The 15,449-nt window shown below is 50.0% G+C and overlaps 1 protein-coding gene across 1 annotated transcript; it reads left to right on the forward strand.

The window, feature by feature from the left end:
* Positions 1–267: 267 nt before the first annotated feature.
* On the forward strand, positions 268–15,449 carry L3MBTL2 (l(3)mbt-like 2 (Drosophila)). The gene is given in 16 exon segments (XM_010289858.1): positions 268–528; positions 770–903; positions 1,253–1,376; positions 2,386–2,465; positions 3,374–3,491; positions 3,851–3,985; positions 4,678–4,766; positions 6,411–6,642; positions 7,362–7,441; positions 8,043–8,147; positions 9,344–9,491; positions 10,326–10,405; positions 12,316–12,550; positions 13,323–13,388; positions 14,332–14,454; positions 15,340–15,449. Coding segments are annotated over 16 exon segments (2,085 nt in total). The 5' UTR covers positions 268–302.

Consider the following 15,449-nt stretch of genomic DNA (forward strand, 5'->3'; position numbering starts at 1 on the left):
CTTTGTAACTGCAGCTCCGTGGCTGTTTGTTTGCCCTTAGGAAGCAGAATGCAGCCTGTGAAATGTCTGCAAAGGGCCCTGCTGCAAGGGGAATAGCTTCCCTGCTGGGAATTCAGATTCCTGCCTTTGGGATTTTTAAGTTGATTCCTTGCTCACCCTGGGGCCTCTCCCCAGTCCAGGAGGCCCCAGCAGTGAAGGCAGGCTTGGTGTGGGGTGTGGATAAAAATCTGTGTTTTAAAGCAGACTGGCTCTTTTTTCAGTTGGTGTCTACTTTCTGCCACAAGACTTCGTCTTTGGAGCGGATGGAGGAGGAAGGAGATGACGATGAGGAGGATGATGAATTGGACATCTTTGGGGGTTATGACAGCTTCCGTGGCTACAATAGCAGCATGGGCAGCGACAGCAGCTCCTGTCTGGATGAGTCTAGTGACGATGAGGTGGCAGACCGGGAAGCTGGAGAGCTTCCAACCTCTCCTGTGCACCAGCCGTCCACAGGCCGCCTCACAGAGGACAGTGGCTCCGAGCCAGGTAGTGCACTGCCTCTTCTACCTAAAGTGTAGATGCATGATGGAAAGAACAAGGACTGGGGGATCCGAAGGGTGTATGACCGCACCTTGAGTATGCTTTGATAGCAGCACTGGATTGAGACTGCATTTTCTAGGCTATGTGGGGGAGCTGCATGTGATGAGGGTTACCTGGGCTCAGCTCTGTCCTTGTAAGTTCATCGACCCTGCCAACTGCTCACCCTTTTTTGCCTTCCATCTCTCAGCTGTGTGCGAGATGTGTGGGATTGTGGGCACCAGGGAGGCTTTCTTCTCCAAGACCAAACGTTTCTGCAGTGTCTCCTGCTCCAGAAGCTACTCCTCAAACTCCAAGAAGGCCAGCATCCTGGCGAGACTGCAGGTGAGTTAAAACTCTTCCTTATTCCCTGAGAGTGGAACAAGATGTGCCTGTACGCAGGGCTGGGTGGTTGCTCTCCAGTTAAAGATCAGACTGCCATTATTGGTGGCTTGTTCTTCCTGCCTGAAGTCCCCAGAGATCATGTGCCAGCTGAAAGGTGATGCTCCCTAGAAGCTGAGGAAGGACACATTGATATTTTCCCTGCTGTTTCTTCTTGTTCCTGTGAGCATTAGTAAAAACTGTTGTAACCTGAAAATCACCCCAAGGAAGAGATGCATGCCCTGCTGGCCGGTTGCAGGGACTGACTTCCTCTCCTGTGCTACCAGTGTTCCTAATATTCCTTCTTTTGTAGGGGAAGCCACCAACAAAGAAAGCTAAAGTCCTGCACAAGGCAGCCTGGTCAGCCAAGATTGGAGCCTTCCTACATTCGCAGGGCACAGGACAGCTGGCAGATGGGACACTGACAGGCCAGGATGGTGAGTGTTGGAGGCATGAGGAGGTACAGCTTCTGGAGCCACAGAAATCGGGACACCTGGAGGGCTATAAACTCCACAGTCTTTCTCCTCTCGGTTTTAGTACAAGACAGTGTACCAATGTGTATGGATCGCTCCAACACAGGCTGGCAGGACACAGGGCACGTCTCTCTCCCTGCTGGTGCTAACAGAGTGGATGGACAGGAACCCACCACGGCTATCGCAGCCCCATCCTCGCTCCTGGTGCAACTTGGCCTGGAGCGTAAGCTCTGTAGTCACAGTCCCATGAGGTGCTGACTTCTGGGGGCAAAGTTGACTTAAAGGTGTCCTGCTGCGCCCAGCTGTTCGCTGCCCAATTGCCTGTAGAGTATATTTAACCTGAGTCACTCACTGATCAACTTGAGGAATAACCAGTTGCTGCAGCTGAAAGAGTAGCCAGCTGCTGCGTTAGGGCAAAAGTGAGACACAGGGGGTAGCGGCAGAAATTGATCCCTGAGCAGACTGCTGCTGGAGCAGAGCTGTAGCCTTGGATCAGGAGCAACTGTGGGATTAATATCCCAGCACTTCACTCTGATTTTTCCTGGCACCCTCTGGCGAAGCAAGCACTGCTGATATGACCCTGCAGCATTGCTGCTGAGAGGCAAAGCTGCTAAGCAGTTTAGCACTGACAGGATGCAGTCTCCACTTTCCCCAGAGTGCTTCATTCCTGGGCTGGATTTGACCCCTTTTTTTTTTTTGCCACTCCTGCCACCCCTTCCTCAAAAGCAAGTGACAGAAAGGATTGATTAATAATATATTGTGCCCTTGTGGGGGCTGGTCCCCACACACTCATAGGATCTAGTTCCCCACCAGGGAAAATACACTGGAACACAGAGTCCCTCTGCGCTGCAGCAGAGGGCTCTGTCCGAGAGCAGGTAACAATGTGGCTGTAAGCTGTAGTCCAGAGGTAACTGAGCACTCTGTGCCTTTTCTATAATCTCACCTGATTTTCTTCTCTCATGTCTGCTTATAGCACTCGTCCTGGGCTTTGACTGGGGAAAGTATCTGCAAGAGCACGGCTTCAAGGCAGCTCCTGTCAGTTGCTTCAAACACGTGAGTTCTTTGCTGTGCCTCAGAGTGTGTATGGGACATGTCATATGCATGGGGCTGTCCTATAGCCCTGTGACAAGTGGTGGGGAGAGACCTGGGAAGCTAGTTTTTGAGCCCCAGCTGATGTACGGAAAGAAGTTGGGGCTTCTTACAGATAAGAATGGGAGTCCCACAGAGGGACCAGGAGTTTTGGGGGAGGAAACAGAAGGGGACTTGGTAGAAGCACTGCCAGTGGTAATGGCCCAGTGCTGGTTGGGGACAGAATTCGTTCTGTCTGGGGGGGATAGTGGGATGTTCCCAGTTGCCTTTGCAGTTTGTGTGGATGAGCACAGTCGGGGATGATGTGCAGGGAGGAACTCAGCTTATGTGGGCCTGGCAATAGCTGCCCCTCTAGCATGTCTGGTTCTTGTCGTACTGATTTGCAATCCTTGTGGCCCAAGTAGCCAAGGCAGATATGTGGAAGAATAGCAGTTCTCGGGTATTAGAGCAGCTCCAGCCTCTCTGTGTATTAAGACTCACTTCTTATGATCCTTTTGAGTTGTGATCTGATAATACTAACAAAGTTTTATTTTTCTTGAGGGTAGGTCAGGAAGACATGGCAGTTTGATGGTTAGGGATTTTGATACCATAGAGGAATGGCAGCAATTACTTTGGGATAATAGGACAGCTGGCAGTGAAATAATTTAAGAGTTTCTATACAGTGTTCTGCCTTTTGGAATCCTCTGTGAACACCCCAGTGAGATGTTGGGACAGTTTGGTTGCATTTCAAGCTGTTGGCCCATATAGGAAAGATAAAGCATGCAAACTTGGGCCTAAGGTGAAAGTGTAGCTGCCTGAAACATATCTCTGAAAGCTAGAATGAGGGCCTGAGCCCTGCTCTAACTCCCAACATGGCTGCCTCAATCCTTCAGGTGCCCCTCTTTGATCAGTGGGATGATGTGGTGAAAGGTATGAAAGTGGAAGTGCTGAACAGTGATGCTGTGCTCCCCAGCCGCGTGTACTGGATTGCGTCTGTCATCCAGACTGTAGGTACGTCTCCAATGTAATTCCTGACAGCTGGGAATGGCTAACCTCTGAGGGAAGCTTTAGAGAGCCCAGTATAGCTGGTCAAGCAAAACATCATCTCCTTGGGGCTCTGCAACTGCTGAGAGATTTTGGAACAGAAAATACCATGGTGTGGGGGTGGGAGGAAGCCAGTATCTGGTGGTTCTTCTGCTTGCTGGCCTCTTTGTGAGGGTGGTTCTGCCTCCAGAATGGCTGGAGAAGCTCTGATAACCTATGCAGAGCTCTGAAGGCCATGCTGAAAGGACTAAGCTGGTGCCCAACAGGGAGAGGAGAAATTCTTGGCTTCTAATGCCTTTCTCTGGTTGTCTGCTCTGTCCTGGCAGGGTACAGGGCCCTTCTGCGATATGAGGGCTTTGAGAATGATGCTGGCCATGACTTCTGGTGCAATTTGGGCACAGTGGATATTCACCCCATTGGCTGGTGTGCCATCAACAGCAAAATCCTGGTACCACCACAAAGTAAGTGTGGGGCAAGAGGGGCCAGCACGTGCCTGGGCATGGAGGAGCCTTGGTTTGTACTTACCACAGTGGGACAAGTGCTCCCACTGTATGTGGGACCATAGCTCCATTTGTGCTCTGAGTTACAAGGAACAGTTAGTTCCTTGGGAAGGTGGAGACTGCTTGGACTGCTTCCTCTGCACCTCCCTGTGGTTGACCCTGGGTGTGCTGGATGCAGAGCTGGTGTCAGACCTATGGACAGAAGCTAATGCAGGTGACTCTTCCTCCTTGTGACCCACACAGTGGCTAGCCTTAACCTTGGGGGGAACTTTTTTGGTTCCTGGACAGTGTCTCTGGGGAGCGCAGTGGATCCAGTCCCTGCTCAGCTAGCAGTTAGGAGAGGGGTGCCAATTTAGCAGAATTCTGGCAATCTGAGGTTTGCTTGGTATGGCTCCCATGTTTTTGCTCTAATGCCACTTCCACAGCTAGATTAGTGGAGCTGGATGTCTGCTTGGCCCACTCCATTCTGTAATGGTGACCCCTTGCAGACAGTTGTGAGGGTGAGTTTGCAGAACAGGGTCTGCCTGCAAGCAGGTACAGGATCTGAATGTGAAGAAGGTCTTTTAGTGCAAATAGTTGGGGAGGAAGAAAGGTGTAGTGTGGTGTAATTCCTTTGCTCATAAAGATGTGCTTTTTTCCCTGTGTGTATGCAGCTATCCATGCCAAGTACACTGACTGGAGAAGTTACCTCATGAAAAAGCTGGTGGGAGCCAGGACCATCCCAGTGGATTTCCACATCAAGGTAAATGTGAGAGGCTGTCATTTTATGTGTGGAAATGAAGCCCAAGTGAAGAGATGTGTGTGCAACATGTCTCTTCTGGTTCTGATCTGTGCAACTCCTCTGTGTGTCCCCTTGAAACCTGGGCAAGATGGGGGCAGTGAGAAAACTCATGATGCTGCAGGTAATGTCACAGCCCCTATGCCCTGTCAGCACAACTGTTTCTCCTTTGGGTCATAGATGGGCTTTAAAAGCTGTTGTCAGGTCAACCTCAGCTGGAATATACTGGGGATGAGTGCTTTTTTGCTGAAGGAAGAGGCCAGTGCAGCTCCAACCTGGCCTTTCACTGCCCTGTTGCAGTGCTAGGGAATGGCCCTGGGAGTGAAAAACCTTTGCCTTCAGTGTTGGTAGCACAGCAGTGTGTGGGAAGTGAGAAGGGGCCCAGGCTCCCTCAAAGTGCATGGGAGAAGCTGTGCCATGGCCTTGCCAGATTTATAGCTCTTGTGGTTGTTTTGTGCAGCCTGCACTGAGGTTAGACCTTGTTGGGGAGAAGAGACTCTTTTGTCACTGGCAACTTTGTAAACCACAGATAAGCAAGACAGTGCCAGAGATGGCGGGCAGGAAGGCAGGTGATGGGTTTTCCTGTGTGTGAGGTAATTGGTGACACAGAGCTGGAGACCTTGATGTACTTGGTGTTTCCCTTGTTGCTTCTTAGAAAGTTGAGAGGATGTTCATAGGTGCTTGTTCCTGGGACACAGCTTGTAGCTGAGTGTTTGTGACATGGAAGGGAAGTGGTAGAGGGAGACAGATGTTAGTATCTTTCTCCACTCCCACCTAATGAACAGGAGGTGGAAAGGGAAGATCTTCCCTTAAAAGTTCTTCTGGATTCAGGTGTAGGCTGGTTTGGAGTCTGTTTTGAACCGTGGCTCTTAGTTGCTGCACAGCATTCTGGGATCTCCAGTGCCAACATGTCAGGTGTTCCATAAACACCTAGAGGTGTTTGTGGATGAGTAGGGCTAGGCTGTATCAGCAAACTGAAAGTCTCAAAAAAAAAAAAAAAAAAAAAAAAAAAAAAAAAAATCAGAAAGCAGCCAGTGGTTCTTTTCATGTGCCTGTGCGTTTGGGCCAGTCTGCAGAGTAACTCTGGCATTGGAGGTGGAGTTGGCAGACAGATCATCATGTTGTTTCAATGTCTGATCAGAGTAAAAAGGGCCTGACCTCTTTTAAAATCAACTGAAAATCCTGTTGCCCTTTGGGAAGCTACACCTTTAACTATTTCCAGCCTTGAAACCCTTATGCTCTCTTTCATGACTGAAAAAGGCACGCAGTTCCTCACTCAGTTCATGCTGAAGAGAAGTAACATCTGTTTCTCACGCTCAGAACATTCACACAAGGTGCTGGCTGAGCACGGCTGCTGGGCAAGGGTGGGGGTGACTGTTACAGGGCCACAGGACAGGGGAGACTTAGGGGGTGTGTGTCCAACCATGCTGTCATGTTTATCTCCCTGATGAACCTGCTCCCGTGCGTCCCTTCCCAGAGGTGTCTCCCAGTCAGCTTTGGGCAGTGTAGGGAGTTGGCCAGCATGTCTGTGGGGAAAGCTGTTCTCGGAAGTTTTGGAGAAGGAAAACACGAAGTGTGATTGATCTCACCTCCTCTGTTGGTTGCCAGATGGCGGAGAGCATGAAGTACCCGTTCCGGCAGGGCATGCGGGTGGAGGTGGTGGACAAGAACCATGTGTCCCGGACACGCATGGCAGTGGTGGACACGGTGATTGGGGGCAGACTGAGACTCCTCTATGAGGATGGCGACAGTGATGATGACTTCTGGTGCCACATGTGGAGTCCCCTTATCCATCCTGTGGGCTGGTCACGGAGAGTGGGCCACAGCATGAAGAAGACAGGTAGGTATCAGGTCACCACAAGCATCTTCTGATTTGCTATGAGATGCCTGGGCCCTGCTGTTGACACCAGTCTTGACATGCTTGGAGCCAGGCAGCTGCCTTAGGACCTGACAGATAAGGTCTATGCAGTTGTGTGTCTGCTGCTTTTCCCCCAGATAGATAAAAGCCAAGTGATCTGCTGCCACACGTCGGGGACAGGGAGACTGTAGCATTTCTTACCTGAAGCAGGTAATCTGTCCCCAACAGTGTGAGAATACAGAGTCTGCAATATCACAGGTGTTCCTAGTCTTTTTGAGGAAATTCATGCTGGCTTCTGTAAGACTGGATGCCATCAGGTTGTGTTTTTTCTGGACTTTACAGAGAGGAATTATTGATCAGCTTAGACTGGCAGAAAAAGCAAGACTCGAGCCCTGCTGATCCTTTCAATTGCATCTCCCTTTCTTGCTGCCCCTCCCTGGTGATTACAGCTGCATGTAGAGGTGTTATCTGTAGCGCTCAGAAAGATCATCTATCTGCTTTTGAGCAAGCCCTGCGTCACAGCCCACGTTATGGGAAGGTGGGAAGGGACTGACATTTTTTTTTAATTACTCTTCTCATGGTTTCTAATCTAGCTCTTTTATAGCTGCTAAGCTCTCACCAGACAATTGATAGCAAGTGTGTTTTCTTACTGCAGTTGCTGCAGGTTTCTTACCTCTTTTTGTTTCTTCCATTCCTCACAGAAGAAAAACGCAGTGACATGGCAAACCATCCCACCTTCCGGAAGATTTACTGTGATGCTGTCCCCTATCTGTTTAAGAAGGTAGGACAAGTCTGCCTTTCTGTGTTAGCCACAGCAAAGGAAGCAATGATACCACTTCCTTCCTTGGGTCTATATGCTGCTGTGTGGTTTGTTGAGGGCGGCTTGCTTGTCTCTCTTAAAGCTGTAAGGCAGTAAGGTGTTTGGGATGTCAAGGCTGTGGTTGGGCAGGGGCAGGTCAAAGTAGAAAGATGGAAGAACTAAAAGACAATGAAAGACTGAAGTACTCAACTGAAAGGCAAGCAGTTGCTTGGAACTTTGAGTTGGAGAGGGAAGGTGATTGCATGGGAGAGACCAGTTCAGACAAGGGGCTGGATCATACTGGTAAGGACTGAGATGAGAAGATGGCTTGCTTTGCTGTGGAGCAGTGTCTTGAGTGCTGTGCCTGGCTCTCTGACTGACCAGATCCTTGGCAGGAGATTGCTGACACAAACACAGCATTGATTTGGCTGCCTTTTTGTGTTTCTTGCAATTTTTCTTCTTTCCCCTCCCAACTTGGGTTGAGCCAAGTAAAGAAGCTCTAATCCTGTTTGCACTTGGTACAATTGGTGTTGGGATGGGACTGTCCCTTTACAGCATCGTGATATACCAGAGTCTCCCTTAGGTACGAGCTGTCTATGCTGAAGGTGGATGGTTTGAGGAAGGCATGAAACTGGAGGCCATTGACCCCCTGAATCTGGGCAACATTTGTGTGGCCACTGTTTGCAAGGTAAGTTCTGTGGGTAGAAGGGGGACTACTGTGTTTACTTGAGATAATCCAGCCTTTCCTTAGGTCTTTGCAAATGAATAAGGCTGGGTATGATTTCAAGTGAGGGATAGGAGAGGGCTGTCAAGGGAGGTAGGCAGCTGGTGTGTGGAGGGAATTGGGGCATTATCTCAGAGATAACTGATGAGACCAGCAGTTGTCCATGTGTGCCTAAGTGGACAGCATGAAGATGAGCATGCTTGGTCTGCAAGCTCACTGTCCAGTGTGCATGACTGGCAACCACCCTTCCTTCACCCTTGGGCATGCAGTAGGGAAGATTTGTTTTCCAGTTCTTGGAGTGCATAGAGGCCTCTGTAGTGCTGCCTTGAGGAGAGAAAGGAGAGGGGAAGAGTTGTGGGGTGACCTCTGTGTGGGGAATGGGGTGTATCTGTATGGGCAGCACTCACTGGTGTAGGAATTTGAGGATGGACATTGTCTCCTGCAATCTCTCTTGATGAGGTGGTAGTGAGCTCTACTCCTGTGTTAGTGTTGGGAAGTAAATTGCTTGGTTAGGTTTCCTAAGCGAGGTATGTTGCATGTCCTAAAGCATAGCATCAACTCGGGCTTCTTGGTCCTTCCAGAAGCTGTTTGCTCTCGTAGAACCCAACCAGAGGACTTTGACACTTGGGGTTTAGCAGGGGGATGCTAAGAAAGCTGTAGAACATTTCCTTCAGCCATTGCCTGGAAATGTGAAGAGATGGGGCAGACGTGCTTATCACATTTGGTAGGCACCAATTACCAGTGAGTGACAGGATGGGACAAGTCTTCTTGCTGTTCGGGAAGTGGCAAGTCTGAAGATGGTGCCCTTCCCTTCTGCCCAGTAACAAATTCATGACCTGGCTGGTGTAGAGGGTCTCTGGGCTGCCAATAACATCTGTTTCTGAGGGAGAACAGAGCTTCTGCTCGTTTATGGATTAATCCTTTTCACAAGGCTATTAGTGTTGGTCCCAGTCCTGCAGAAATTGCTGCTTTGGGGGTTAGTTTGTGTTGACTAATGTATCAGGAGAAGCTACAGTATGCCCTGGAGCATATAACGTTGCATTTTACTACCCATTGGCAATTGTGATCCATCTGTGGGGACTCTTGGGAGCATCCTTTTTGAAAGGAGAGGCTTTAGAGCAAGCAAAGCTCTACAGTCACACCCTTCACTCCCATCTCAGGTCCTCTTGGATGGGTATCTCATGATCAGCATTGATGGAGCCACATCTGCTGATGGTTCTGACTGGTTCTGCTATCATGCCTCTTCACATGCCATCTTCCCTGTCAACTTCTGTCAGAAGAACAGCATTGATCTGACTCCTCCAAAAGGTGAGACTTTGCCCTGTGGTACAAATCTGCATGCGGAATCTGCTGGGCTGTGCTGTTCTGAGAGGTGTCAGGTTCAGATGAATCAAAACCACAAGGTCCCAATATGCCTGTTTTTCATGGAAACAGGGCTGGTTCAGAAAGCCAGTCCATTTGAGCTCTGCCCATATAGCAAGTCTTGGTACTTTATGGGAGGAAGTAACACCTCCAGAGGCATTAATAGCATGGTGGTTAACTCCTGGCAAATCAGTGGGAGAGGTGTAGGATCCCCAAACTAAACAGAATCAAAAGTTTAAAGGACAAGAAGGGTGGGAAGGGATAAGTAGAGCCATTGCTGCATGGCTTAGTACCTAAAAGTGGCAGGAGTCACCTCTATTCTACTTGTATGAATAAATCTGAGACCAGTATTTCTGCAAAATCTTGAGAGGCAATCACCCTAGGAGTGTTTTTACTGCCTCATCTGACCATACCCAAAAAGGCCTGCTCTGAACTTCTGTGTTTCAGCACTTTTGTGCAGTGCTATTCTGTCTTCCTTTGATGCTCCTGCTGGTGGGAGAAAGACTGGTCTTAGTAGTGTGTTTTGAACGTGCTTCTTCCTGCCTGCTGCTTCTCACCTTTCTCTGTGAACTGGATATGTGGCTAACACAGGTGTTCAGAGTTGCAGCTTGCACTTTTCTGTGTTTGCCCGCTGGAGGGGGGTGCTGGACTGCAATGGAATCTCCCCTAGATTTGCATCCAAGATCAGACTGTACATGCTGATTAATAAAACTGCATTGCAACCAGTTGCTATGCTGCTTTCCTGCCTGTTCAGCCTTTTCGTCCAGCTGCTCTGCCCAGTGACTGCCTAGACCTTCAACTGGGAAAGTTACCTGGAAAAGACTAAATCAAGACCTGTTCCCGCTCGGCTCTTCAACACAGTGAGTGCTGCCAGGAAGAAGAAATGTATAGGGATGCTTGCAGTCAGTAAAGAGGAGCACAGGAGTTCTGGCTGCCACATAATGGTTAAGTGGAAAGGATCATCTGGAGGTCATCTTGTCCAACCCCCCTGCTCAAACAGGGTCACCTAGAGCTGGTTGCCCAGGACCATGTCCAGACAGCTTTTGAATATCTCCAAGGATGGAGACCCCACAGCCTCCCTGGTTAACCTATGGCAGTGCTTGGTCCCCCTCACAGTAAAAAAAAAAAAAAACTGTTTCCTGATATTCAGAGGGAACCTCTTGTGTTTCAGTCTGTGCCCATTGCCCAGGGACAGGACCAGAGGCACTGTTGAGAAGAGCCTGGGTCCGTCTTTGCACCCTCCCTTCAGCTATTTGCATACATTGATAAGATCCTCCTGAGCCTTCTCTTTTCCAGGCTGAACAGTCCCAGCTACCTCAGCCTTTCCTCATAGGAGAGATGCTTCAGTCCCTTCACCATCTTTATGGCCCTTTGATGGACCCTCTCCAGTATGTCCATATGTCCCCTGTACTGGGGACCCCAGAAATGGACACAGCACTCCAGGTGTGGCCTCACCAGTGTGGAGTAGAGGGGAAAGATCACCTCCCATGATCTGCTGGGAACTTTCCTCCTCATGCAGCTGAGGATACCATTAGCCTTCTTTGTCCCAAGGGCATATTGCTGGCTCATGTTCTACTTGGTGTCTACCAGGATCCCCAGGCCATTTTCTGCCAAGCTGCTTTCCAGCCACTTGGTCCCCAGCATGTGCTGGTGCCCAGGGTTGTTTTTGCCTGGGTGCAGGGCTTTACATTTCTCTTTGTTGAATGCCATGAGGTTCCTGTCAGACCATTTCTTCAGCTTGTCAAGGTCCCTCTGGATGGCAGCACAACCCTCTAGTATATCAGTCTCTCCTCCCAGTTTTGTATCCTGCAAACTTGCAGAGTTTGACATGACACTCTATCATGTCATCTAGATAATTAATGAAGATATTGAACAGGATTGGACCCAGTATTGACCCCTGGGGTACACTGCCAATTACTGGCCTCCAACTAGACGTAATGCCACTAATCACCACCCTCTGGGCCCATTTACTCAGCCAGTTTTCAGTCCACCTCACTGTCTCCTCACCCAGCCCATACTTCCATCAGCTTCTCTATGAGGATCTTATAGGAGACAGTGTCAAAAGCCCTCCTGAAGTCGGGCAGACAATATCCAATGTCTCTACTGGGCTGCTCTTTGCTGCCAGTCAGCACTTCTAAGGAGAGCCCAAGGCACGGAAGTGTTTGCTCTCTCAGTAAAGCCCCTGTTTGGCTGGTCAGGACCAGCAGTATCATGCCTTTGTGGATGTAATGATATCTTGGTCCCTCTGAGGGGTCTTGTGATTCTGTAGTGTTTCCAGGAGCTTCAGGTTCCTGGTGGGTTCTGCACCACTTATTGCCTGTGGACATGTGGCCTGCACTTGGATGGAGGGGGTCTGCATTGCATCAGCAAAACTGCTGCAGGACCTGGGCCTATGCCCATCTTTCTGATTTCCCAGGGCTATCTCTGGTTAATGGGTTTGAGTGTCCTGTAACTGCTGCCTGCTGCTCTTCTCCCCACCCCGCCCCCCTCCCCCAAGGTCAGGATCTTGTTTCTAAAGGCTGGGCTGAGCTTCACAAAGGACACAGCTGGCCTTGGATCTATTCATGTGTGTCCCCTTCTCTTACGCAACTAGTTGGTTCGGTTGTGCCGGTTGTGCGACTGTGGGCTTGTTCTCACTCTGCTTTCTTTAAGCTGGAGGCAAGCATGTAGCTGTTTTAGGCTGCTGGTGTCCAGGTGTGGGTTTGGACTGGGTGCAATGGCCTTGGATTTTCTCTTTTTTTTTCATTTTTTTTTTTTTTCCTGCACCCAGGACTGCCCAAACCATGGCTTCAAGGCAGGCATGAAGGTGGAAGCAGTGGACCTGATGGAGCCCCGGCTCATCTGTGTGGCCACAGTGAAGCGTGTAGTCCACCGTCTCCTTAGCATCCATTTTGATGGCTGGGACAACGAGTATGACCAGTGGGTGGACTGCGAGTCTCCAGACATTTATCCTGTGGGGTGGTGCGAGCTGACAGGCTACCAGCTTCAACCACCTGTTGTTCCAGGTGAATGAAGATTTGACTGTGGTTTGTAATGCTAGAGGCAAAGGTTTCCTTCCTCTTGCTCTGTGAGTGGCTCCTCCTTTTTGGGCCTTGTAGGGAGGAGAAAATTGCCTCCTTGATTTGCACTGGCTACCATAAGTCTTCCTCTGCTGCCACATATTCTAGCAGCTGGCAGAGGAAGGAGTCTGTGGTGGGGAGAAAACAGACTGAGATTTGAGGTTGGCTCTGTTTTCCCTCTGTTCCCCGACCTGCGCACCAACAGAGAATTGCTCCTGATGAAGTCGGGTAGAGTTCCAGGTGGTCCTGTCCCTGCACAGCTCCCTTTTACTAAGCGTACCTACAACCTCAGCCAGGTAGCAGGGGGAGCTCAGCCCCTGCTCCCTTTTCTCATCAATTCTCTGACTCTGCCTGTAAAAGGTAAGAGCATCCCTCCCAAGATTTTATTCCTTCCCTTGTTGCAGGGAGGCCACTGCCTCACCTTTGCAGATGTTTTCTGTCTTGTCCCAAGCTATGAATCTTGTTTCTTTACTGCCCCTGCCAAATCTCTACTGGGCCTCTCTCCCTTATGCTGCCCCAGCCTGCCACCCTGGGCCCTCGCCTGGAAGCACAGACAGCAACTGCGCTAGAGCCTTGCTTTCCTCTCAGCTGGTTGTCTCGGGAAGAGGGCGTTGGCTCGGGGGGACGGGTATATCTTGTTTCTCGCTTATGTCACTTCATCCCAGTTACCTACTGGTTATGGGACTTGGCTTTCGTTTCCCTCTCGTCTCCATGACAGAGCCCACAACTCCAGTGAAGGCCAAGGAGGTGCCCAGGAAGAAGAAGAAACCCTATGGAAAGAAGAGTGAGTGATGTTTGATTAGTGCCCTCCCGCTCGCTCGCAGGCTGGGCCCAGTTAGAGGAACTCTGTCCATGGCCCATCAGAGCAGGAGAGAGAGGCCTTGTCTTGCTGAGGATGCCCTCGGTCAGCTGTGGGTTTGACAACACAGCTTCATCCTTCTTAACTGCCCCCATTGCCTAAGAGAGCAGAGAGCTGTGTGTGTGGGAAGGATCTGTTTTGCACTCTGTTTTCTGTTGGCTGAGGTATAGATGGCGCTTGCTTCCAGGCGTGAGGTTGTGCTGCTTTCCCCACTGTGTCCATGGTCGGAAGGAGTTTGTTCGCTGCAGCTGGAGGGTAGCTGGAGAGCAACCCTGCCTGCTTTGTGCTGAGGGAAAGAAGGCCTTAAGATGGCTGAAGAGGCCAGTAGTGGGGCTGGACCATGTTACTGTTTCATCGTGTTGTTGTTGTCGTCATTGTTGCAGTAGCTGTGGCAAATCATGTGTAGAAAGGCAAGAAATTCCTTCCTGGGGGGTGGAGAGGAAAGGCCATCTAAAGAATCTAAAGACGTTCAACCTAAATAAAAACGTCAGCTAAAAATAAAAATATTAATGCTACAGAGTCCATGCCTTGGAGCCACTGTGCCCATTGCCTAGGACTAGACCCAGACAGGTAAGCAAAGCTGAATCTAGACTGATTCCAACAGCACCTGCTCCTCGGAAGTTAAGCATGTGCTCAAGTGCCTTGCCTTTAATGAAGGAGAACACGGAGGAGCATATTTTGAGATAATGACTGTAGAGTTTTTCTCCAGTAGACCATTTCTGTCGAGTAACCAGTTGGCAGCTAATGACCGTGTAGCTTGTTGGTCAGTTGTGCTGGTCCCTGGCCTGTGGTTTCTCAGTGGAGCAGGGTTGCTTTCCAGGAGAAAAGAAACACACTTTTCCCCATGCTCTGTTATCTCTTTGTTAAGGAAAAAAGTTACCTGCCAAAACCCGCAACATCAAGCAGACTGTCAAGAAGCCATCCGCCCCGAAGACGAAACGAGAAGCAAAAGCTGCCAGCAAGGCTTTGCCAGAGCCAGCACCTGATGAGAGTAAGGGAGTGAGCTACTCTACCCAGCAGCCACATGCAACTCTCGTGCGTACGCCCTGTGTGCCACCAGCCCTTCTGACACCTGTGCTGCCTCTTGGTCATTAAGTCACGGGTGCCCTGAGGCAGGGAAAGCCAGTACATGGCAAATGTCCTTCCCCACTCCTCCAGAGACAGAGTGGAAGAAAGCCTTTGCCAGCTTTCCCTGGGAAGTTTTGCCTCCTGAGGAGGTTTGGTGATACCGATACAGCTTGGTTATGTTGATACTGCTGATGCCTGCTGAGGGCCTGGCTGCCCTACTGAGGAGTCTGGTGGTGTGAGGTCAGTTAGGGAGGATAGTCAAGACAGATGTGTCAGAAGTGTGCTGTCACATCCCAGTCCCCATAAGGGCTGTCACTGCATGTGAACACAGCCTGTTGTGCTGAGCAGCAAGAGATGTGGTGACCAGAAGAGCATCTGGGTCACCTGCCAAAGCTAGTGGGTGTTGGAGAAGAGGGTGGGTGAGGTGCTTTGTGCAGCTGGGGATGGACCCTCATGAAGGTCCCCATTGCTCACAAAGGTTTAATTTCCCTTGTGCAGACCCAGGCAGGTAAAGAATGGACCATACTGGCTTTTCCTCCCTCAACCGTAGGAGAAGTTGTTCTTGGGAGCAGGCAGCTGAATGCTGCCGTGGTTTAGTCCCGTCCTGATTGCTGCTGTGACCACAGATAGATTTGTGCCAGGAAGACAGAGCTGCCTGTGGGGAGAGACCCTCAAGTGGGCTGGAAACCTGGGGCATTTTGAGTATCTGCATGAACAGAGGTGGTTCTGGGGTGCTGCAGGTAGAGCAAGGAAGCATGGGTTGATTTTACTTTTTTATTTTTCCTTTTCTCTTTCTGTCTCTTGCTAGTCATTGCTGTGCAGGTAAAAGAAGAAACCATTGACCCCTCGATACTAGAGTTTGGAGCCACAGAGCTTCCTGTTCCTGTCAGCAGCATAAAGCAGGAGGTCACAGAGTGA

Source organism: Phaethon lepturus, unplaced genomic scaffold, assembly GCF_000687285.1.
Source record: "Phaethon lepturus isolate BGI_N335 unplaced genomic scaffold, ASM68728v1 scaffold4276, whole genome shotgun sequence".
Lineage (NCBI taxonomy): Eukaryota > Metazoa > Chordata > Aves > Phaethontiformes > Phaethontidae > Phaethon > Phaethon lepturus.